The sequence below is a fragment of the Coregonus clupeaformis genome, chromosome 33 (assembly GCF_020615455.1).
Source record: "Coregonus clupeaformis isolate EN_2021a chromosome 33, ASM2061545v1, whole genome shotgun sequence".
Classification (NCBI taxonomy): Eukaryota; Metazoa; Chordata; class Actinopteri; order Salmoniformes; family Salmonidae; genus Coregonus; species Coregonus clupeaformis.
Genome location: NC_059224.1, coordinates 41,354,738 through 41,379,749, shown reverse-complemented (window position 1 = coordinate 41,379,749; position 25,012 = coordinate 41,354,738). Strand labels below are relative to the sequence as shown.

Sequence of the window (25,012 nt, the reverse complement as noted above, 5' to 3'; positions counted from 1 at the left end):
AATTTGGTTGATGTGTAAACGCTGTTTACAACAATGGATTGTACAAATGGATTAGTAGAGAATAAATGTTGGAATACGTATGCATTTTTAGGGCACCGGGGGATCTGGAAAAGCCCTCGAATCGAGGCGATTCTTTAGGAATGGGCCATAAAATCCTTGCAACGCGTTATGTGGTGTATGGTTAATTCTGGGAATTATTAAGCTGGACGAATTATATGCATGTTATATACTCATCGTATGGTTGACGAACTATAATGCTTGGGGTAACCTCTCTATGATTATCCAGAACTTACGGCAACACAAAGTTAGAAGGAGATATTACTGATAGACAATGATTTGGCCACGGTGCAGGATATTGATTTGTGTAGTAGGCTGCAGTTGGCTAGAGGCTGAAGCTAAGGCTGGATTGTTTTGGGCCACGTGGTATATCGTTGCTCAGGCTAATCTTTGTAAGGCTAAAGTGTGAATCATGCTATAGTATACCTTAGGCTAAGCTAAATGCTAATGCTACAGGCTAATTGTGTTGTGTGCTACATGTTAACGTATCCTTAGAGATTCTGTTGCGACGGGTGAAAGTCTCTTAAACTTGTTTATGTGTTTGTAAGTCAGGTTATATGTTTTGTGAGCGCTGTTAAATGTTGTTTGACTATAAGGGGGAAATGGGGAATTACAGCTGGACTGGTATTCTGTTTGGAGAGAGAGAGTAGAGAATCTTCCTTTCACGGTGAAATTGTATTGAGGAATGATATTTGCGCATGCGTTTAATTTTGCGACACTACAGTACCAAACGTGGGAGTTGGAGTTTATGGCACGAGATTAGGGAACGTTTTGTTTTACGGCACCATGAGGGGATGCTGAGACTCAAGTGAGGTTAAAATGATATTTGCGCATGTGTGATTTTACGGGGCTAAAAACTACAACATGTGGTTATGTGCTAAGCCTACAAAGCACGGCATTATGGGTAAGGGTCATAGGTCCCATGTGGGGGGTTTTTTGGGGAAAAATCTCTTAGGTGTTAAACGGCTGTTGTTCGAACGGGAAACTATTTGGCGATATGTAGTAAAGTTATAAATCAAATATATGTTGACGGAGTATAATTAATTAAATTAAAAGACGATTAAAATTAAATGAAATGTTTTGGAGCGATCTATGTAATAAATGATATTTGCGCATGCGTGGATTTCTGTAAAACAACACATTGGTTAAACTGCAGGGGGAGACAGAGGAACACAGACGACGGAACAAATAGGCACAAGGAGAGTTTAACACAAAGTTTACACGGCGGTGGGTTAAGATGAAACTTGTTTTGGGACCTATTGAATTTATAAATTAAATATATGGTGGCGGATTATAATAGAGTGAATTAAATAATTAAATGACGGATTAAAATCAAAATGTTTTTGGGCGATCTATAATTAGTCCTGAGTTAAAGTTTTAGAGTGAATGTAGAACGAACGAATATTGAATTGTTGGAAACACTCAGTGATGGCATTAACTATTAAAAGCTGTTTCTGTGTCTTTGTCCCTTGTCATGAGAGACAGGAGAGAGGGGGAGCGAGGAGATACAGGAAGTGATCACGTGACGCGGTGGAGGGATCAAATCATCAAACAGGTTACTGTTACAAGATATGTGAGTTTATGACGATTTTGCATAGGCTTGGCAAATACTATTTCATTAAAAATTGCATTTTGGATGCTCTGTGTATCATTTATTGAAGGGTTAGAGGCTTTGTTTTTGGGATTGCTTTGAAGTTGACTAATTTACTTGCATTTGATGGGTTGTGGTAATATAGTCAACACTAATGGATAAATTGGGGACATAGGAGATAGGAATAAAAATTGGTTTTAATTATTCATGATTTTTTAATTGACTTATTTGGATTTATTTGGAGTTGTTTAGGTTATATTAAGAATTACAGGGGGGAAGCCTACAGAGGCTATACAGTCTAGAATAACATAGTTCACAATAAAGGAATTTAAAAGGGTTGATATAGGGGAAAATTGACTAAAATAGTAATTATTTAACTAAGGTAGTGTTAGGAGAGACTAATGGCAGATGTTAGTACACCTTTCTCACATACGGATTCAGCACAAAGACACCCACCTTACGAGAAGGAAGCTTACAATGATTATCCAGGAGTGATTATTGCATCAGAAATATAGATTAATAATAGATAGGGTACCAGCAGAAACAACGATGAAGATGAATTCAAAACTCCAGAAGTAAGATGGAAGATGATATTTGGAGGACAGAACTTAGAACTAAGGTTGAAGAATACTGATATGTCAACGACGAGAAGGAACAGGACCAAGAAAACCTGCTGAGAAAATAATCCCAAGAGTTGGAGAAGGAGAAAATAAGTTTGGGTTATGAAGAATCAGAGGGAACCAAATCAACAATCACTGTTACAGCTTCAACTGAACAATATCAAATGCAATTGTACCAGCCAAGGGGGGTACTAGGTGTCATATCCACAGTCAAGGTCTGGACAGACACAGAATTGGAGAAGAAGAAACAGAGGAAGATCAAGGAGCAAGTGAAGATCACCTGTGCTTCAGGTGAACACTAAATATTCTAGAGTGTCTAGAATATCCGGAAGGGGGGTATCAGCTGAGAGCATCGATTAGAGAAGAAGAGAAAATAGCCAACAATTGAAGTAAAAACAACCGACCATTAGAAGTGATAGTGAATAGGGGAAAAACTTATCTGGGTTCAGCCTAAAGAGGTTATCCATATCCACTCTGTAAAATAAACTAATTAGGTTAGGATAGGGATTTGAGGTAGTAAAACAGTTTACTCTTCGGGAATCAATTGAGCTCTGCTATAGAAGTCAAATAGGAATTACAATAGACATACTAATATTAGGACAATATATCAAGGATATTGTGGGAAGAGATGCATGGTGTAAATTGAAGTGTTCAATCAGAGGCACACTAGACGACTGACTGTCTGGTAGAATATTTTAAGAAGTAGGGTTTTTGGGAATCATTTGCTTAAAAGATAATATCATAGGAAGGATGATAATGTATTAGATTGCCTGTTAGACAATCTGTCTGGGAAAAAACTTAATAGGGGTGACTGTTATTTTGGGTTACATTCTTACATTAAGAGATTTGAGGTTAGGCTAAAAGGTGTTTAGTCGTTTTGCCAAGTCTGTGTAAAGGAGTCAGGAGCAGGTGGGGAATTCCCAATCACGTATTCTAAAAATTGGTGGGGAAGGAATTTTGTCAATAAATCAGTGGAAAAAGGTTTGTTTAAAGGGTAGGAGAAGATTAGATTAAAATAAGTTAGGAGAACTAGGGGTGAAGGAACTCTGAGACAGTGAGCTAAGTTCAAAGTTAGTAGTAAGAGAGAGAGAGAACAGTAATGAATGACACTTTAGAATAGGAAGATCAAGGTAATTGTGGGTACTTTTGTTATAATCAAAAGGTTTAAAGTTTAGAGGTAGAACTGAAAGGGGGAAAAAGTGACACTAATGGTGATGGATGGAAGTACAAGTAAAGAGTTCAGAGCTTTGGGATGAGGTAGTAACAATAATGACATCACCACGTGAGTCTATTAAAACAACAGTGAGAAGTAATTTAACTCTTTCAACATTGATAGTTATTAAAGCCATAAATATAGCGCATTTGATTATAAGGGTCCAGCATCAATTATAGGGGGAAAATACTGTTATTAGAGTTAGGATAATAGTAATAATAATATGCCATTTAGGATGATGACGTTTCTTTCACAGAGAGAGAGAGAGATAATTAGGGAGAATAAGTATTGTTAGCAGGATCAGAAGTAGAAGCTGTTGCACTTAGTCAAATAAGGGATTATTTTGCGTAAGGTTACAGATAAAGATCAGGGAGAATATGTGTACTTATCTAGTGAAAGCATAGAAATTTGTTCCGGGTTAAGAATTATTGGTTAAAGGGCTATGTAATTTGTAAGGTGATGCTTATAATGGAAGATTTGAAGTCTGTAAAACTTTCCACAGTCATAGAGGGAGTTAAGGATAAGTTTATTACAGTAGTCACTCCAACAGGGAATAATCGAATAGGATGTTGGTAGTTTCCCACTAGAGGGAATTAAGGGTTTTAATTCATCAACTAAATCACCAACGTTAATGGTAACTTTGGGAAGGGATTAATGATACGATGGTAATAGCAAATGTAGGAAGGATGACAACAACTTTTCTGAAATTAAAGGAGGCAGCAAGAGAGACTCAGGGGTTTAGGTTACGACGAATAGGGTTAAAAAAGCAGAGCAGATAGTAGTAGAGAGCAATATAGATTAATCTGAAATGGAGAAGAGAGATTCATCATGGAAGCTGCAGGATGAGGTCTTTTGATTTTGATGACAGAGGGGGGGGGCATCTGATCAGTGCTGCTCGTTCCTCTGTTGTGAAAATTAGAGATAGATTAACTCATTCTGTAAGAATCAGTGAGGAATCTTGAGGGTTGATGTCTGTTGGGGATGCCAGCCCAAGACCTGTTGGATGGTTGCGCAGCCTCTAGTGGGTCTGGGTCAGGGTTATGCTTTGTCATGACTGTGGTATCGGCAACAGTCATTGACAGATAAAATAATGTAGTTGTCAGAACAGTAGGGTTTAAGTGTTCTGGGGTAAAGGGATTACCCTATGGGAATTGTTAGATGGAAAGTAAGGTCAGGTAACAGTGGAAACCTGAAGTATTCAGGTGAAACATTGAGGGCTAAAAGTTATTGTTGTTATAATAAAACATATGAGGTAAGGGGTATGTTTATGGGAATATCAGAGGGTGATGAGTATAGTATAACTTTGGATAAGTATGACTTTAAGGGTAGTAATGACAAATAATAGGTTAATTTTTATGTACCAGGTAGTAGAAAAGCTGGACTTTGATGGTTAAAAGATTAGCTTTTGACTGACAGTGTGACTATGGGAATTTTAGAGATATTTGGTGGGTTTGTGATGATAGAGTACATTCTGACCCTATGGAGATTTGAGAGGATTTGGTTGCAAGATTAATTAGGCCAGTAGGGGCAGTGATGGGTCAGATTTTAGTTTCAGCTTTGATATCACTGTGTGATGTTTGTACTGACTTTTGAGAAAGTTATGAGATTAAGATAGGTTGGAGAGTTCCTGGAGACAACACTCAGATGCCGTTGGTGATTGTTCCTGATCTGGACGAAGATGGACGAGGGATTTAGATGGACTACTGATGGATAAATATCCTTTTTGATTATTTGATCATTTTATTTTTATTGTTTCAAGGAAAACATTTTGTAGGCTGATTTTAATATGATTTTAGAATGATTTTATGAATAAAGGGGGGAATGGATAATGTGATTCATACATCATTGATATGTCATTTTTATATTCTTTTAAATTGATGTGGAGGTTTAATTTGAAAATGTTGTTTTGCAAAGGATACTGTTTGGTCGTTTCTTTTCTTTTCATTCCAGAAGCATGTGGGGGAACATGGGAAGGGAGAATATGACTGGAGGAGATGAAATAAGGAGGGTGTGGCTGATTCCATCATCAACAAGTCCATTGGAGGAGGAGACTACGGAGGAGATGAAGTGTAATGGACTACATTCCAGTGTCTGCAATGAAATATAGACATATTTGATGTGTAATACATAATGGTGTCATATTCTTAGGTATTGATTTTAGTAGAATGATGTTTGAGGTTATTGAATGCAGATGAGGATCTTAGATGCTTTTGTTTATTTCGATGGGGTTAGGGAAAGGACGGTTAGGCAGGGAGAGATTCCTTTTCAAGTCCTATGGGTTGACCAGCTTGAGAGTGGATGTTTCTGGATAGGATTTTGTTTGCAGGGGAACATGTGTATTTAATGGCATCATAGTTTCAAATGTCTTTACATGATTTATGAGTTTATCTGGAGTACCGCGGTGGTTGCCTGGGGCAGAGGGACCGTGAGAGAATTTTACTGTCTTGATTGATGGATGGATGGATTTGGAACAAAGGTTGCCGGACAGTTTTTCGCTCTCACACTCCATAAAGATTTATTCATAATTCATAGTAATGTGTTCACACTTCATCAACAGTTATTAATATTTCATAAGAAAGGTATTTACACTCTAGAGGAGAATGTTTTGGTTTAAGGTTAAAGATACTCAATAAGATAAGTTGTTACTAGTCATAATCCTATTCTGTTTGGTTTCGAGACGTTTAGTTCGTCTCGAAAGGGGGGAATATAGTATCTGAAGATTATGCCTTTGTTAAATGTTTTTCATGACGAAATGGAATGTTGGTTATGTTAGTATCACAAGACAATGGTTAGTATAATGTAACATATAATAGACAGGAAGTGTATTGTAAACTGGCCAGAAGAGGGAGCCCATCTTGTTGCATTGGTTATAAATAGGGGTACACGAAGAAGATAGGACAGAGCAGACATCAGAATTGGAGGACACTGCTCTCCGGACCACGCGTGTCTGTAAACTCATGCTGAAGCTTGTGGTCTGAATAAACCTTATGATCAATGTTCAGTATGAGCAGACTCCTTTTGTTGACAGCAATAATGACCACCATTCATCATATACGACAACTGTTTGGCCATAATGACCATCGTTATGTTTGGAGGAAGAAGGGGGTTGCTTGCAAGCCGAACAACACCTTCCCAACCGTGAAGCACGGGGGTGGCAGCACCATGCTGTGGGGGTGCTTTGCTGCAGGAGGGACTGATGCACTTCACAAAATAGATGGCATCATGAGGAAGGAAAATTATGTGTATATATTGAAGCAACATCTCAAGACATCAGTCAGGAAGTTAAAGCTTGGTCACAAATGAGTCTTCCAAATGGACAATGACCCCAAGCATACTTCCAAAGTTGTGGCAAAATGGCTTAAGGACAACAAAGTCAAGGTATTGGAGTGGCCATCACAAAGCCCTGACCTCAATCCTATAGAAAATGTGTGAGCAGAACTGAAAAAGCGTGTGCGAGCAAGGAGGCCTACAAACCTGACTCAGTTACACCAGCTCTGTCAGGAGGAATGGGCCAAAATTCACCCAACTTATTATGGGAAGCTTGTGGAAGGCTACCCGAAACGTTTGACCCAAGTTAAACAATTTAAAGGCAATGCTACCAAATACTAATTGAGTGTATGTAAACTTCTGACCCACTGGGAATGTGATGAAAGAAATAAAAGCTTAAATAAATCATTCTCTCTACTATTATTCTGACATTTCACGTTCTTAAAATAAAGTGGTGATCCTAACTGACCTAAAACAGGGAAGTTTTACTAGGATTAAATGTCAAGAATTGTGGAAAAACTGAGTTTAAATGTATTTGGCATAGGTGTATGTAAACTTCCGTCTTCAACGGTACCTACTGACCAGTAGGTCTGCAGAGAGGTAAGGTTACCTCCAACTCCATTGATTTTTTGTCAATCATGCTCATTCACAGTTGTTTCAAGGGACATTCAGTATCTCTGTGTGTTACATAAAAAATGTAACTGTATACAGTCGCTGATGGAAGAATACTTGTGAATGGATGTTCATGAGGGAATCATTTGTACTCCTCATGTAGCCTGGTCCTAGATCTGTTTGTGCGTTCTTGTCAACTCCTATCATCATTGTCACGCCAATTAACAAACAATAGGAGTTGGCAAGACAATAAAAACAGATCTGGGACCAGGCTACACCTCATGATAAGCGACATACCGTCTTGGTCTCCGGGTCAATGTCCAAATGGACAAATCGGTATATCTCCTCTGGTTTCAGGGTTTCTGGTTTCTCTATACCCAGTCTCTACAAACACATCACAAGGAAAACAATCAGCTGCAAGAACGACAAGACCCCCCCCAACATAAAAAAGAATGAGCCCTAAAACATGTGTCCAACATTCCCCCCATGGCCCATTTGAGGGCTGCTATTTGAATTAAACCCTATACTCCTTTTATTAAGAAAGCTATTAATTCCCAATTTCTATCTTGGAAACACGTCAATTGCTAACTCTTTACATGAATTTGTACATTCACTATTCCTTTGTGGTTTTTTCGACAATGGTCTACCCCTTTGACATTTTCTGTAAGGCACTTACAGTATTTGTGACTCGATTCAGGAAACTAGGCATATGTCGCGGATCACTACTTAACAGGAGAGCCATTTGAACGTAAACTTAAAAAAAAAATCTAAATGCGTTTTTTTGGCAGAAATGCCTTCTGGAACATGTGAACTTACATGTGCCTTAATAACAAACTTGTATTCCATCTGTAAATATGAATAAAATTGTTAAATTACGAGCCTAGTTGGTTAAACCACAGAAAAAGACAGCAACCTTCTCACTAGCCATGATTGGCTGATATAATGACTGGGCTGGAAATGCCGAGAGAGGAGTTCGAATTGGTCTGCCATATAGTACTCTTCTGTCTATTTGAGCTGGTCAGTATGTGTAGGTAATCCTGTTTAACGCGCGTTTTTTTTAACGTATTGTGTAGTGGAGCTGCATAAGTGTTGCTCTCCACAACAACACAGAGTTACATATGGGGTAAAACAAAACATAAAGTCAAAAATACAACACAAAATATATATACAGTGTGTGCAAATGTAGCAAGTTATGGAGGTAAGGCAATAAATAGGCCATAGTGCAAAATAATTACAATTATTATTAACACTGGAATGATAGATGTGCAAGAGATGATGTGCAAATAGAGATACTGGCGTGCAAATGAGCAAAATAAATAACAATATGGGGATGAGGTAGTTGGGTGGGCTAATTTCAGATGGGCTGTGTACAGGTGCAGTGATCGGTAAGGTGCTCTGACAACTTGCAATGCTTAAAGTTAGTGAGGGAGATAAGAGTCTCCAGCTTCAGAGATTTTTGCAATTTGTTCCAGTCATTGGCAGCAGAGAACTGGAAGGAATGGCGGCCAAAGGAGTTGTTGGCTTTGGGGATGACCAGTGAGATATACCTGCTGGAGCGCATACTACGGGTGGGTGTTGCTATGGTGACCAATGAGCTAAGATAAGGCAGGGATTTATAGATGGCCTGGAGCCAGTGGGTTTGGCGACGAATATGTAGTGAGGACCAGCCAACAAGAGCGTACAGGTCACAGTGGTGGGTAGTATATGGGGCTTTGGTGACAAAATGGATGGCACTGTGATAGACTACATCCAATTTGCTGAGTAGAGTGTTGGAGGCTGTTTTGTAAATGACATCGCCGAAGTCAAGGATCGGTAGGATAGTCAGTTTTACGACGGCATGTTTGGCAGCATGAGTGAAGGAGGCTTTGTTGCGAAATAGGAAGCCGATTCTAGATTTAACTTTGGATTGGAGATGCTTAATGTGAGTCTGGAAGGAGAGTTTACAGTCTAACCATTACATTTACATTTACGTCATTTAGCAGACGCTCTTATCCAGAGCGACTTACAAATAGGTGCATTCACTTTATAGCCAGTGGGATAACCACTTTACAATGTTTTTTTTGTTTTTTTTTAACCAGACACCTAGGTATTTGTAGTTGTCCACATACTCTAAGTCAGACCCGTCGAGAGTAGTGATTCTAGTCGGGTGGGCGGGTGCCAGCATGCATTTAGTTTTTACTAGTGTTTAAGAGCAGTTGGAGGCTACGGAAGGAGTGTTGTATGGCATTGAAGCTCGTTTGGAGGTTTGTTAACACAGTGTTCAATGAAGGGCCAGATGTATACAAAATGGTGTCGTCTGCGTAGAGGTGGATCTGAGAGTCACCAGCAGCAAGAGCGACATCATTGATATACACGGAGAAAAGAGTCGGCCCAAGTATTGAACCCTGTGGCACCCCCATAGAGACTGCCTTAGGTCCAGACAACAGGCCCTCCGATTTGACACATTGAGAAGTAGTTGGTGAACCAGGCGAGGCAGTCATTTGAGAAACCAAGACTATTTAGTCTGCCAATAAAAATGTGGTGGTTGACAGAGTCGAAAGCCTTGGCCAGGTCAATGAAGACGGCTGCACAGTACTGTCTATTATCGATCGCGGTTATAAAATCGTTTAGGACCTTGAGCGTGGCTGGGGTGCACCCATGACCAGCTCGGAAACCAGATTGCATAGCGGAGAAGGTACGGTGGGATTCGAAATGGTAGGTGATCTGTTTGTTAACTTGGCTTTCAAAAACGTTCAAAAGACAGGGCAGGATGGATATAGGTCTGTAACAGTTTTGATCTAGAGTGTCACCCCCTTTGAAGAGGGGGATGAACGCGGCAGCTTTCCAATCTCTGGGGATCTCAGACGTTACGAAAGAGAGGTTGAACAGGCTAGTAATAGGGGTTGCGACAATTTCGGCGGCTAGTTTTAGAAAGAAAGGGTCCAGATTGTCTAGCCCAGATGATTTGTAGGGGTCCAGATTTTGCAGCTCTTTCAGAACATCAGCTGTCTGAATTTGTGTGAAGGAAAAGCGGGGGGGCATGGGCAAGTTGCAGTGGAGGGTGCAGAGCTGGTGGCCAGGGTAGTGGTAGCCAGGTGGAAAGCATGGCCAGCCGTAGCAAAATGCTTGTTGAAATTCTCGATTATTGTAGATTTATCGGTGGTGATAGTGTTTCCTAGCCTCAGTGCAGTGGGCAGCTGGGAGGAAGTGCTCTTATTCTCCATGCACTTTACAGTGTCCCAAAACTTTTTGGAGTTAGTGCTACAGGATGCAAATTTCTGTTTGAAAAAGCTAGCCTTTGCTTTCCTAACTGCTTGTGTATATTGGTTCCTAACTTCCCTGAAAAGTTGCATATCGTTTGGGCTATTCGATGCTAATGCAGTACGCCACAGGATGTTTTTGTGCTGGTCAAGGGCAGTAAAGTCTGAGGAGAACCAGGGGCTATATTTGTTCTTAGTTCTGTATTTGTTGAATGGGGCATGTTTATTTAAGATTGAGAGGAAATTACTTTTAAAGAACAACCAGGCATCCTCTACTGACGGAATGAGATCGATATCCATCCAGGATACCTGGGCCAGGTCAATTAGGAAGGCCTGCTTGCTAAAGTGTTTTAGGGAGCGTTTGACAGTGATGAGGGGTGGTCGTTTGACCGCGGACCCGTTACGGACGCAGGCAATAAGGCAGTGATCGCTGAGATCCTGGTTGAAGACAGCGGAGGTGTATTTAGAGGGTAAGTTAGTCAGGATGATATCTATGAGGGTGCCCATGTTTACGGATTTAGGGTTGCACCTGGTAGGTTCGTTGATAATTTTTGTGACATTGAGGGCATCTAGTTTGGATTGTAGGATGGCCGGGGTGTTAAGCATATCCCAATTTAGGTCACCAAGCAGTACGAACTCTGAGGATAAATGGCGGGGACAATCAATTCACATATGGTGTCCAGGGCACAGCTGGGGGCTGAGGGGGGTCTGTAGCAAGCGGCAACAGTGAGAGACTTATTTCTGGAAAGGTGGATTTTGAGAAGTAGAAGCTCAAACTGTTTGGGCACAGACCTGGATAGTATGATAGAGCTCTGCAGGCTATCTCTACAGTAGATTGCAACTCCACCCCCATTGGCAGTTCTATCTAGACTGAAAATGTTGTACATTTACATTTAAATTTACGTCATTTAGCAGACGCTCTTATCCAGAGCGACTTACAAATTGGTGCATTCACCCTATAGCCAGTGGGATAACCACTTTACATTTTTTTTTTTTTTTTTTTTTTAGGGAGGCGGGGGGCGGTAGAATGATTACTTTATCCTATCCCAGGTATTCCTTAAAGAGGTGGGGTTTCAAATGTCTCCGGAAGGTGGTGAGTGACTCCGCTGTCCTGGCGTCGTGAGGGAGCTTGTTCCACCATTGGGGTGCCAGAGCAGCGAACAGTTTTGACTGGGCTGAGCGGGAACTATGCTTCCGCAGAGGAAGGGGAGCCAGCAGGCCAGAGGTGGATGAACGCAATGCCCTCGTTTGAGTGTAGGGACTGATCAGAGCCTGAAGGTACGGAGGTGCCGTTCCCCTCACAGCTCCATAGGCAAGCACCATGGTCTTGTAACAGATGCGAGCTTCAACTGGAAGCCAGTGGAGTGTGCGGAGGAGCGGGGTGACGTGAGAGAACTTGGGAAGGTTGAACACCAGACGGGCTGCGGCATTCTGGATGAGTTGTAGGGGTTTAATGGCACAGGCAGGGAGCCCAGCCAACAGCGAGTTGCAGTAATCCAGACGGGAGATGACAAGTGCCTGGATTAGGACCTGTGCCGCTTCCTGTGTAAGGCAGGGTCGTACTCTCCGAATGTTGTAGAGCATGAACCTGCAGGATCGGGTCACCGCCTTGATGTTAGCGGAGAACGACATAATTTTTGGTGGCCTTCCTAAGCCAGGATTCAGACACTGCTAGAACATCAGGGTTGGCGTAGTGTGCTAACGCAGTGAATAACTCAAATTTAGGAAGGAGGCTTCTGATGTTAACGTGCTTTTAAGGCTTTTACGGTTACAGAAGTCAACAAATGATAGCTCCTGGGGAGTAGGAGTGATACTGGGGGCTGCAGGGCCTGGGTTAGCCTCTACATCACCAGAGGAACAGAGGAGGACTAGAATAAGGATACGGCTAAAGGCTTTAAGAACTGGTCTTCTAGTGCGTTGGGTACAGAGAATAAAGGGGGCAGATTTCCGGGCGTTGTAGAATAGATTCAGGGCATTATGTACAGACAAGGATATGGAAGGATATGAGTACAGTAGAGGTAAACCTAAGCATTGGGAAACAATGAAAGAGATAGCATCACTGGAGGCACCGATTGAGCCGGTCTCTGCGTGTATGGGGGGTGGAAAAAAGGAACTATTTGAGGCAGTTTGAGAGGGACTTGGGGTTCTACAGTGATATTGTATAATAAGAACTAACTGAAACAGCAATAGGTGTCAAGGGCTGATGTGGATGCGATGTTGGAGTCAGGCGCAGGACACAGAATCTTAGTCGAACCGACTTTAATTGTCACAAAGACAAATACAAAATTACGGGCCTCAAAACACAGGAGGTGAACGATTACGCAAACGGTGCGTAAAACACTAACAACAAGAAAACGATACACATACACCAACGGACATGCATACAATGACACACATCTGCAAACAAAACCAAAGGAAACTTATAGGTGACATAATCAATACATAATACGACACAGGTGCACCAACAAGACAAAGCCAAACAAACATAGAGAACATCAAGCGGTAGCAGCTAGTACTCCGGGGACGACGAATGCCGAAGCCTGCCCGAACAAGGAGGAGGAGCAGTCTCGGCGGAATTCGTGACAGTACCCCCCCCTTGACGTGCGGCTCCAGCCGTGCGCCGACCCCGGCCTCGGGGACGGCCAGGAGGACGTGGAGCAGGGCGCGTAGGATGACTACGGTGGAACTCAGTCAGGAGGGATGGATCTAAAATGTCCCTCCTAGGTACCCAGCACCGTTCTTCCGGTCCGTACCCCTCCCACTCCACGAGATATTGTGGACCCCCCATCCGACGTCTCGAATCCACGATGGACCGGACTGAGTACGCCGGAGCCCCCTCGATGTCCAGTGGGGGCGTAGGGGTCTCTCTTATCTCACTCTCCTGGAGTGGACCAGCTACCACCGGCCTGAGGAGAGACACATGGAACGAGGGGTTAATGTGATAGTCATTAGGCAGTTGCAACTTCTAACACACCTCGTTCAATCTCCTCAGGACTTTAAATGGCCCCACAAACCGCCGGCCAAGCTTCCGGCAGGGCAGGCGAAGGGGCAGGTTTCAAGTCGAGAGCCAGACTCGATCTCCAGGGGCGTATACTGGACCCTCACTGCGGTGGAGATCGGCGCTCGCCTTCTGCCTGCGGATGGCCCGCTGCAGATGGACGTGTGGAGCGTTCCACGTCTCCTCCGAGCGCCGAAACCACTCATCCACCGCAGGAGCCTCGATCTGGCTCTGATGCCATGGTGCCAGAACCGGCTGATACCCTAACATGCACTGAAAAGGGGTCAGGTTAGTAGAGGAATGGCGCAGAGAGTTCTGTGCCATCTCTGCCCAGGGGATATACCCTGACCACTCCTCCAGCCGGCCCTGGCAATAGGATCTCAGAAACCTACCCACATCCTGGTTCACTCTCTCCACCTGCTCTTTACTCTCAGGGTGGTAACCCGAGGTAAGGCTAACCGAGACCCCCAAGCGTTCCATGAACGCCCTCCAGACTCTAGAGGTGAATTGGGGACTCCGATCAGACACTATATCCTCGGGAACCCCGTAGTGCCGGAAGACGTGGGTGAACAAAGCCTCAGCATTCTGTAGGGCAGTAGGGAGACCCGGCATTGGAATGAGACGACAGGCCTTAGAGAACCGATCCGCAACGACCAGAATAGTGGTATTCCCCAGAGAGGGGGGAAGGTCCGTGACAAAGTCCACCGAGAGGTGAGACCACGACCGTTGTGGAACGGGCAGGGGTTGTAACTTCCCCCTGGGCAGGTGTCTAGGCGCCTTACACTGAGCGCACACCGAGCAAGAGGAGACATAAACCCTCACGTCCCTAGCCAATGTTGGACACCAGTACTTAACACTAAGGCAGTGCACTGTCCGGCCAATACCTGGATGTCCAGAGGAGGGTGATGTATGAGCCCAATAAATGAGACGATCACGGACCTCGAGCGGCACGTACGTCCGACCCGCTGGACACTCTGGGGGAGTAGGGTCGGTGCGTGACGCCCGCTCAATTTCCGCATCGACCTCCCATACCACCGGTGCCACCAGACAAGACTCCGGCAGTATGGGAGTGGGCTCAATGGACCTCTCCTCTGTGTCATACCACCGGGACAGGGCGTCTGCCTTACCGTTCTGGGACCCTGGGATGTAAGTGATCTTAAAAATGAACCGGGTTAGAAACATGTTCCACCTAGCCTGACGAGGGTTCAATCTCCTAGCTGCCCGGATGTACTCCAGGTTACGATGGTCAGTCAGAATGAGAAAAGGGTGTTGAGCCCCCTCAAGCCAATGCCTCCACACCTTTAGGGCTTGAACCACGGCTAACAGCTCCATGTCCCCTACGTCATAATTACGTTCCGCCGGGCTAAGCTTTTTAGAATAAAAAGCGCAGGGACGGAGCTTAGGAGGCGTGCCGGAGCGTTGCGACAGTACTGCCCCAATACTGGCCTCTGACGCGTCCACCTCTACCTGGAATGCTAATGCGGGGTCCGGGTGCGCCAGCACCGGAGCCGAAGTGAACAGGTCTTTCAGTTTACAAAACGCCCTGTCCGCTTCAGCCGACCACTGCAAACGCACCGGGCCCCCCTTCAGCAGGGAAGTAATGGGAGCTGCCACCTGTCCAAAACCCCGGATAAACCTCCGGTAGTAATTGGCAAAACCCCAAAACTGCTGCACCTCTTTAACAGTGGTTGGGGTTTGCCAGTTACGCACGGCTGACACATGGTCAATCTCCATCTTCACCCCTGACGCGGACAACCGATGACCCAAGAAGGAGATGGACTCCTGGAAAAACAGACATTTCTCTGCCTTGACATACAAGTCATGCTCCAACAGCCTACCCAACACTCGGCGCACCAGGGCTACATGCTCGGCTCGTGTAGCAGAGTACACTAGTATGTCGTCAATGTACACTACCACTCCCTGCCCATGCAGGTCCCGGAAGATCTCGTCCACAAATGATTGGAAGACTGAAGGAGCATTGATTAACCCGTATGGCATGACAAGATACTCATAATGACCTGAGGTGGTACTAAATGCCGTCTTCCATTCGTCTCCCTCCCTAATGCGCACCAAGTTCTAAGCGCTCCTGAGATCCAGTTTTGTGAAAAAACGTGCTCCGCGTAATGATTCAGTCATACTCGCAATCAGAGGAAGAGGGTAACTGTATTTCACAGTGATCTGATTGAGACTATGATAATCAATACATGGGCGCAACCCTCCATCCTTCTTCTTCACAAAAAAGAAACTCGAGGACGCAGGGGAAGTGGAGGACCGTATGTATCCTTTTCTCAGGGACTCAGCTATGTATCGGGGCAACAGGTCGCGCACTGGGGAGTCATTTCAGGTGAGTAGGTGCCCCACTCACCCAGAGCTCTCTGTTGTTCACTTGTGTATACCTGTGTTATTTCCTCAGGTTGCATCTCATTTCCAGCATAAGGCGCTAGTCGATTCAGGCGCAGCTGGGAATTTTATTGATCGGAAATTTTGTTCTAAGTTAGGGATTCCCCTCCTACTCGTTGATGCACCCGGCTGCGGTGCCATCATACGCCCTCGGGAGCGAGAGCCGAATCCCACTGTATTCCGGAGCTGGTCTGGTGGGGCTGGCCGATGGTGGTGGTATTGTAGGAGGAGGTGTGGGCACGCCTCCCCTTTCCCATCGGCGCAGGGTGTTCATTACCTCCTGCATGGCGGAGCCGAGTTGCTGGGTCTGGGCATCCTGGCAGCTGACCTGCTCCTGCTGACTCCATGTATGGTGTGTCGTTCTGTCAAGGGCTGATGTGGATGCGATGTTGGAGTCAGGCGCAGGACACAGAAGCTTAGTCGAACCGACTTTAATTGTCACAAAGACAAATACAAAATTACGGGCCTCAAAACACAGGAGGCGAGCGATTACGCAAACGGTGCATAAAACACTAACAACAAGAAAACGATACACATACACCAACGGACAGGCGTACAACGACACACAACTGCAAACAAAACCAAAGGAAACTTATAGGTGACATAATCAATACATAATACGACACAGGTGCACCAACAAGACAAAACCAAACAAACATAGAGAACATCAAGCGGTAGCAGCTAGTACTCCGGGGACGACGAACGCCGAAGCCTGCCCGAACAAGGAGGAGGAGCAGTCTCAGCGGAATTCGTGACAACAGGCAAGGCATATTGACATTGGAGAGAGGCATAAAGCAATCACAGGTGGTAATGGCGATAAAGTTTGGGCTTAGGCTAAACAGATAAACAGGACAGGGTACCGTGTAAAGGAACAGTCCAGCAGGTATCAGCTGTGCAGCTGAGTGATCATAAGGTCCAGTGAACAGCAATATGTGAGTCCGAGAGCAGTTCGAATTGGTGCTACAGCACAGCGAGCAGGAAGCACAGCTGTTGTTTGCGTGTGCTAGCAGGCCGGGACTAGCAGATGGATCTTCGTGGTCGTCGCAACGGGAAGCCTGTTGAAACCACAGACGATTACGTCGGCAGACCAGTCGTGATGGATCGGCGGGGCTCCGTGTATTGACTCTAGGAGGTCCCGTCCGGTTGACAGAGAGGTAGATAGCCGGGAGATGTGCCTGACTCAATGCTAGCTCAAGGCTGATTAGCCAACAACAACGTTCATTTGGTTGCAGCTAGCTAGTTGCGATTATCCAGTGTTAAAGGTCCAGTGATGCAGTGATTCCGGCAGAAAATCCGATATGTTCTGGATCTATAACGCGCTGTGCAGACAGTGCAGACTGGCCGATAATAGTCCAGGCTAGAGCTGGCTGGTAGGTAGTGCAGGCCATGGACAATGGTGTAACGGTGGCTAATAGCAAGTAGCTAGTTAGCTGGTTAGCTGGCTACTCCCATCCGGTAGACAGAGGCTAGCTCAAGGCTAACTGGTGCTTGCTTCGGGGGTAGTGGTGATTAGCCTACAGCAACATCCATTCGACATCCATTCGGTTGCAGCTAGCTAGTTGCAATCTGGTGTTAAGGTCCAGTGATTCAGTTATTCCGGCAGAGAATCCGATGTTCTGGAAGAAAAGCGCTAACGGTGGCTAATAGCAAGTAGCTAGTTAGCTGGCTGGCTAGTTTCAACTGGAGATTCTAGATAAAGGTGAGTAAATAATAGAATCCGTTCCACATTGTGTGAGGCGGTTGCAGGAAAGTATATTTAGTAGAAGGATTAAAAGTGTGATAGGGAAATATATACGTAAAATACAAAAAAATACAAAAAACAGGCTATTTACATGGACACACAAGGGAACACGACCGCACTGCTACGCCAGGAGGATCGAGTTTTGAAATCAGTGGAATTAGAGTATGATAGCTAAAGAGAGAAAACACCTGTCTCCGGAATACATCTTCAACCTAAGGGCAACCATAGCATCCGTGACAGGGAGACGCGTCCATCATGCATGATGTATTTGTAAGATGTAAGATACATTTTCAGATATTACATGTTTCTAATTTTGACAGAAAGTAGTTTCATTTCAACTTAAAGTGTACTGTTAGCTAGCTAGATAACATTAGCTGGCTGGCATGCTAGCTAACGTTACGTGTATGATCTTAATATTCGTATCTCAGAGCCATTTGCTTGCTAACATTGAACCTGGTTGGAAGCTACCTGCAGATTCATGCAGGGTAGTAAGTCTTGAGTTGGGATTATGGTTCATTGTTTAGCTTGGTTTTGCTTGGCTAGTTAGAGCCTAATGTTAGCTAGCTAACATTGAACCTGGTTGGTTAGCTACCTGGAGATTCATGCAGGGTAGTAACGTCATGAGTTGGGATTATGGTTCATTGTTTAGCTTGGCTTTGCTTGGCTAGTTAGAGCCTAATGTTAGCTAGCTAACCTTCAACCCGGTTGGTTAGCTACCTGCAAATTCATGCAGGGTAGTAACGTCATGAGTTGGGATTATGGTTCATTGTTTACCTAGCTAGATACACATCTTAACAAAAGACTCCACTATGCGTGTAACCATTTCGGGTGCGTTTGTAAATTCAGTCTGAGTATGCCAGAGCGCAGAATAACTGATTAATTTACGAACGCACAACACTCGTTGAATATGGCCGGTGTCAGTAAACGTCGGCAAAAAAGCATAATCAAATTGTTGCCAGCAGCACAGTTAGTCACCAACGCTCTGGATAACATGAAAATAGCCTAACCAGCTCTGCTAGGGCGGAGTGTTCTCTGACCATTTTTTTTTCATGTTATCCAGAGGTAAACAATTAACCATAATAACAATTTTGTGTCTGGAAGTATCTAGCAAGTTAGCCAATGTTAGCCAGTTATCTTGGTGCTTGACTGCCGTTGTGAGGTCAGAACGCTCGGATCAACCCTAATCATCGACCAGAGCATCAAGTATGCGCTTTGAACGCTCCGAGAGTGAAAGAGATGGGTGGGGCTAAAGCTTAAGAGGGAGTGAACGATGCTGAATGGGTGTAGACAAAGAAGAGCTCTTCAGTAGGTACTATTTTACCAGTAAGGCCATTTTCTCAAAAGTGAAATTACAAGTTTATCGACTTTCAAAGCAGAATTACTTTCCCATTGTTCCCTTAAATGCAGTGTATGATATACCATTTTGTAGCTCTGTGTCTCCGCTTTTATCCAATGTAAAAAACACAATTTCAAATTTTGCTACATAAGACCGAATCAAGGCGGTCGGTCACATTTGTCTTTACAGAAATGGCCCCTTAGGAAAATTTACTTTGAGATGTCTGCTTTAAAACAATACTTTGTAATAACCACATCAATAAAGAGAGGAAGATATTCCACTTGCCTTCAGCCTATTGAGTTGGGACAGGGAGAACTTCCTGTGACCCTCCCTCAGTGGCACCAGCCCATCAAATAGAGCCTATACGGGCAGGGTAGTGAATTACACAAAACTTCATTCAAAGACATTCCTCCTCATATAGTTGTTTCTCTGCAATACGTTTTTGTTTTACAATCTGCTACTCATCTTGTATATACAGTGCCTTTAGAAAGTATTCACACCCCTTGACTTTTTCCACATTTTGTTGTGTTGAAGCATGAATTTAAAATGGATTAAATTGAAATTCGTGTCACTGATCTAGACAATACAATACCCAATAATGTCAGTGGATTTTAGTTTTTTGAAATGTTTACAAATTAATTAAAGGAATTTTATTTTATTCAAATTATTACAAAAATTAAGATGAAATGTCTTGAGTCAATAAGTATTCAACACCTTTGTTATGACATGCCTAAATAAGTACAGGAGTAACAATTTGCTTAACAAGTCACATAATAAGATGCATGGACTCACTCTGTGTGCAATATTAGTGGTAACATGATTTTTTTATGACTACCCCATCTCTGTACTACACACATACAATTATATTTAAGGTCCCTCAGTCGAGAAGTGAATTTTAAGCACAGATTTAACCACAAAGACCAGGGAGGTTTTCCAATGCCTCGCAAAGAAGGGCACCTATTGGTAGATTGGTGAAAATAAATAAGAGCAGACTGAATACAGTGAGGGAAAAAAGTATTTGATCCCCTGCTAATTTTGTACGTTTGTCCACTGACAAAGAAATGATCAGTCTATAATTTTAATGGTAGGTTTATTTGAACAGTGAGAGACAGAATAACAACAAAAAAATCCAGAAAAACGCATGTCAAAAATGTTATGAATTGATTTGCATTTTAATGAGGGAAATAAGTATTTGACCCCTCTGTAAAACATGACATAGTACTTGGTGGCAAAACCCTTGTTGGCAATCACAGAGGTCAGACCTTTCTTGTAGTTGGCCACCAGGTTTGCACACATCTCAGGAGGGATTTTGTCCCACTCCTCTTTGCAGATCTTCTCCAAGTCATTAAGGTTTCGAGGCTGATGTTTGGCAACTCGAAACTTCAGCTCCCTCCACAGAATTTCTATGGGATTAAGGTCTGGAGACTGGCTAGGCCACTCCAGGACCTTAATGTGCTTCTTCTAGAGCCACTCCTTTGTTGCCTTGGCTGTGTGTTTTGGGTCATTGTCATGCTGGAATACCCCATCCACGACCCATTTTCAATGCCCTGGCTGAGGGAAGGAGGTTCTCACCCAAGATTTGACGGTACATCGCCCAGTCCAACGTCCCTTTGATGCAGTGAAGTTGTCCTGTCCCCTTAGCAGAAAAACACCCCCAAAGCGAAATGTTTCCACCTCCATGTTTGACGGTGGGGATGGTGTTCTTGGGGTCATAGGCAGCATTCCTCCTCCTCCAAACACGGTGAGTTGAGTTGATGCCAAAGAGCTCCATTTTGGTCTCATCTGACCACAACACTTTCACCCAGTTCTCCTCTGAATCATTCAGATGTTCATTGGCAAACTTCAGACGGCCCTGTATATGTGTTTTCTTGAGCAGGGGGACCTTGCGGGCGCTGCAGGATTTCAGTCCTTCACGCGTAATGTGTTCCCAATTGTTTTCTTGGTGACTATGGTCCCAGCTGCCTTGAGATCATTGACAAGATCCTCCCGTGTAGTTCTGGGCTGATTCCTCACCGTTCTCATGATCATTGCAACTCCACGAGGTGAGATCTTGCATGGAGCCAAAGGCCGAGGGAGATTGACAGTTATTTTGTGTTTCTACCGTTTGCGAATAATCGCACCAACTGTTGTCACCTTCTCACCAAGCTGCTTGGCGATGGTCTTGTAGCCCATTCCAGCCTTGTGTAGGTCTACAATCTTGTCCCTGACATCCTTGGAGAGCTCTTTGGTCTTGGCCATGGTGGAGAGTTTGGAATCTGATTGATTGATTGCTTTTTGTGGACAGGTGTCTTTTATACAGGTAACAAACTGAGATTAGGAGCACTCCCTTTAAGAGTGTGCTCCTAATCTCAGCTCGTTACCTGTATAAAAGACACCTGGGTGCCAGAAATCTTTCAGATTGAGAAGGGGTAAAATACTTATTTCCCTCATTAAAATGCAAATCAATTCATAACATTTTTGACATGCGTTTTCTGGATTTTTTTTTGTTATTCTGTCTCTCACTGTTCAAATAAACCTACCATTAAAATTATAGACTGATCATTTCTTTGTCAGTGGTTAAACGTACAAAATCAGCAGGGGATCAAATACTTTTTTCCCTCACTGTATCTTGAGCATGGTGACGTTATCAATTACACTTTGGATGGTGTATCAATACAATTCCTAACTCAGTTGCCGGAGAGGAAGGAAACCGCTCAGAGATTTCACCATGAGGCCAATGAGAGGAGAAAACTGAGGATGAATCAACAACATTGTAGTTATTCCACAATACTAACCTAATTCACAGAGTGAAAAGAAGGAAGCCTGTAACATTCTTCCAAAACATGCATCCTGTTTGCAATATGGCACTAAAGTAATAATGCAAAAAATGTGGCAAAGACATTAACTTTTTGTCCTGAATACAAAGCGTTATGTTTGGGGCAAATCCAACACAACGCATTCATGAGTACCACTCTTCATACAGTGGGGAAAAAAAGTATTTAGTCAGCCACCAATTGTGCAAGTTCTCCCACTTAAAAAGATGAGAGAGGCCTGTAATTTTCATCATAGGTACACGTCAACTATGACAGACAAAATGAGAAAAAAATAATCCAGAAAATCACATTGTAGGATTTTTAATGAATTTATTTGCAAATTATGGTGGAAAATAAGTATTTGGTCAATAACAAAAGTTTCTCAATACTTTGTTATATACCCTTCGTTGGCAATGACACAGGTCAAACGTTTTCTGTAAGTCTTTACAAGGTTTTCACACACTGTTGCTGGTATTTTGGCCCATTTCTCCATGCAGATCTCCTCTAGAGCAGTGATGTTTTGGGGCTGTCGCTGGGCAACACGGACTTTCAACTCCCTCCAAAGATTTTCTATGGAGTTGAGATCTGGAGACTGGCTAGGCCACTCCAGGACCTTGAAATGCTTCTTACGAAGCCACTCCTTCGTTGCCCGGGCGGTGGTTTTGGGATCATTGTCATGCTGAAAGACCCAGCCATGTTTCAACTTCAATGCCCTTGCTGATGGAAGGAGGTTTTCACTTAAAATCTCACGATACATGGCCCCATTCATTCTTTCCTTTACACGGATCAGTCGTCCTGGTCCCTTTGCAGAAAAACAGCCCCAAAGCATGATGTTTCCACCCCCATGCTTCACAGTAGGTATGGTGTTCTTTGGATGCAACTCAGCATTCTTTGTCCTCCAAACACGACGAGTTGAGTTTTTACCAAAAAGTTCTATTTTGACCATATGACATTCTCCCAATCCTCTTCTGGATCATCCAAATGCACTCTAGCAAACTTTAGACGGGCCTGGACATGTACTGGCTTAAGCAGGGGGACACGTCTGGCACTGCAGGATTTGAGTCCCTGGCGGCGTAGTGTGTTACTGATGGTAGGCTTTGTTACTTTGGTCCCAGCTCTCTGCAGGTCATTCACAGGTCCCCCCGTGTGGTTCTGGGATTTTTGCTCACCGTTCTTGTGATCATTTTGACCCCACGGGGTGAGATCTTGCGTGGAGCCATAGATCGAGGGAGATTATCAGTGGTCTTGTATGCCTTCCATTTCCTAATAATTGCTCCCACAGTTGATTTCTTCAAACCAAGCTGCTTACCTATTGCAGATTCAGTCTTCCCAGCCTGGTGCAGGTCTACAATTTTGTTTCTGGTGTCCTCTGACAGCTCTTTGGTCTTGGCCATAGTGGAGTTTGGAGTGTGACTGTTTGAGGTTGTGGACAGGTGTATTTTATACTGATAACAAGTTCAAACAGGTGCCATTAATACAGGTAACGAGTGGAGGACAGAGGAGCCTCTTAAAGAAGAAGTTACAGGTCTGTGAGAGCCAGAAATCTTGCTTGTTTGTAGGTGACCAAATACTTATTTTCCACCATAATTTGCAAATAAATTCATTAAAAGTCCTACAATGTGTCACGCCCTGGCTCTGGGGACTCTTAAATGTTGAGCCAGGGTGTGGATTTTCTATGTTTTGTTTTCTAGGTTTCTGTTCTAGATCGTTGTATATCTATGTTGGCCAGGGTGGTTCCCAATCAGAGACAGCTGTAGCTCATTGTCTCTGATTGGGGACCATACTTAGGCAGCCTGTTGGCACTATAGTTTTGTGGGATCTTGATCCGAAAGGTTTGTGTATTATCCTAGGACTTCACGTATCGTTTGTTGTTTTTTGTTCGTGTGGTGTACTAAAATAAAACATGTACGCTTATCACGCTGCGCCTTGGTCCGCATCCTTAAACGATCGTGACACAATGTGATTTTCTGGATTTTTTTTTCTCAATTTGTCTGTCATAGTTGACGTGTACCTATGATGAAAATTACAGGCCTCTCTCATCTTTTTAAGTGGGAGAACTTGCACAATTGGTGGCTGACTAAATACTTTTTTCCCCCACTGTATTTTCAAGCATTGTGGTGGCTGCATCATGTTATAGGTATGCTTGTCATCTGCAAGGAGCAGGGAGTTATTTAGGATAAAAATAAACATAATAGAGCTAAGCACAAGGAAAATCCTAGAGAAAAACCTGGTTCAGTCTTCTTTCCAACAGACACTGGGAGACAAATTCACCTTTCAGCAGGATAATAACACAAGGACAAATATACACTGGAGTTGCTTACCAAGACGACATTGAATGTTCCTGAGTGTCCTAGTTCAAGTTTGGACTTAAATCGGCTTGAAATTCTATGGCAAGACATAAAAATGGCTGTCTAGCAATGATCAACAACCAACTTACAGAGCTTGAAGAGTTTTGATAAGAATAATGGGCAAATATTGTACAATCCAGGTATGCAAAGCTCTTAGAGACTTACCCAAAAACAATCACAGCTGTAATCACTGCAAAAGGGGATTCTAACATATTTATTTATTTATTTTACCTTTATTTAACAAGGCAAGTCAGTTAAGAACAAAATTCTCATTTACAATGACGGCCTACACAACCAAACACGGACGTCGCTGGCCCAACTGTGGAACAATTGTGAGCCCTATGGGACTCCCAATCACAGCCGGTTGTGATACAGCCTGGAATCGAACCAGGAGTCTGTAGTGACGGCTCAAGCACTGAGATGCAGTGCCTTAGACCGCTGCGCCACTCGGGAGCCGAGTATTGACTCAGGGGGTTGAATGCTCACAGTTGAAGTCGGAAGTTTACATACACTTAGGTTGGAGTGTCTAGTTAACAAACTATAGTTTTGTCAAGTTGGTTAGGACATCTACTTTGTGTATGACACAAGTAATTTTTCCAACAATTGTTTACAGACAGATTATTTCACTTATCATTCACTGTATCACAATTTCAGTGGGTCAGAAGTTTACATACACTAAGTTGACTGTGCCTTTAAACAGCTTGGAAAATTCCAGAAAATAATGTCATGGCTTTAGAAGCTTCTGATAGGCTAATTGACATCATTTGAGTCAATTGGAGGTGTACCTGTGGATGTATT

At 43.5% G+C, this 25,012-nt stretch overlaps 1 protein-coding gene across 2 annotated transcripts in view; it reads right to left on the bottom strand.

Moving 5' to 3' along the window:
* LOC121549134 (C-1-tetrahydrofolate synthase, cytoplasmic) overlaps window positions 1-25,012 on the bottom strand; it is a 95,796-nt gene that overhangs the window by 51,161 nt on the left and 19,623 nt on the right. For both annotated transcript variants that reach the window (XM_041860996.1, XM_041860995.1), the window contains exons 16-17: window positions 19,360-19,434; window positions 7,658-7,744 (exon numbers count right to left, since the gene is read on the bottom strand). In XM_041860996.1, coding sequence (XP_041716930.1) covers window positions 7,658-7,744; window positions 19,360-19,434 — 162 coding nt within the window. The remainder of the gene's footprint in view (window positions 1-7,657; window positions 7,745-19,359; window positions 19,435-25,012) is intronic.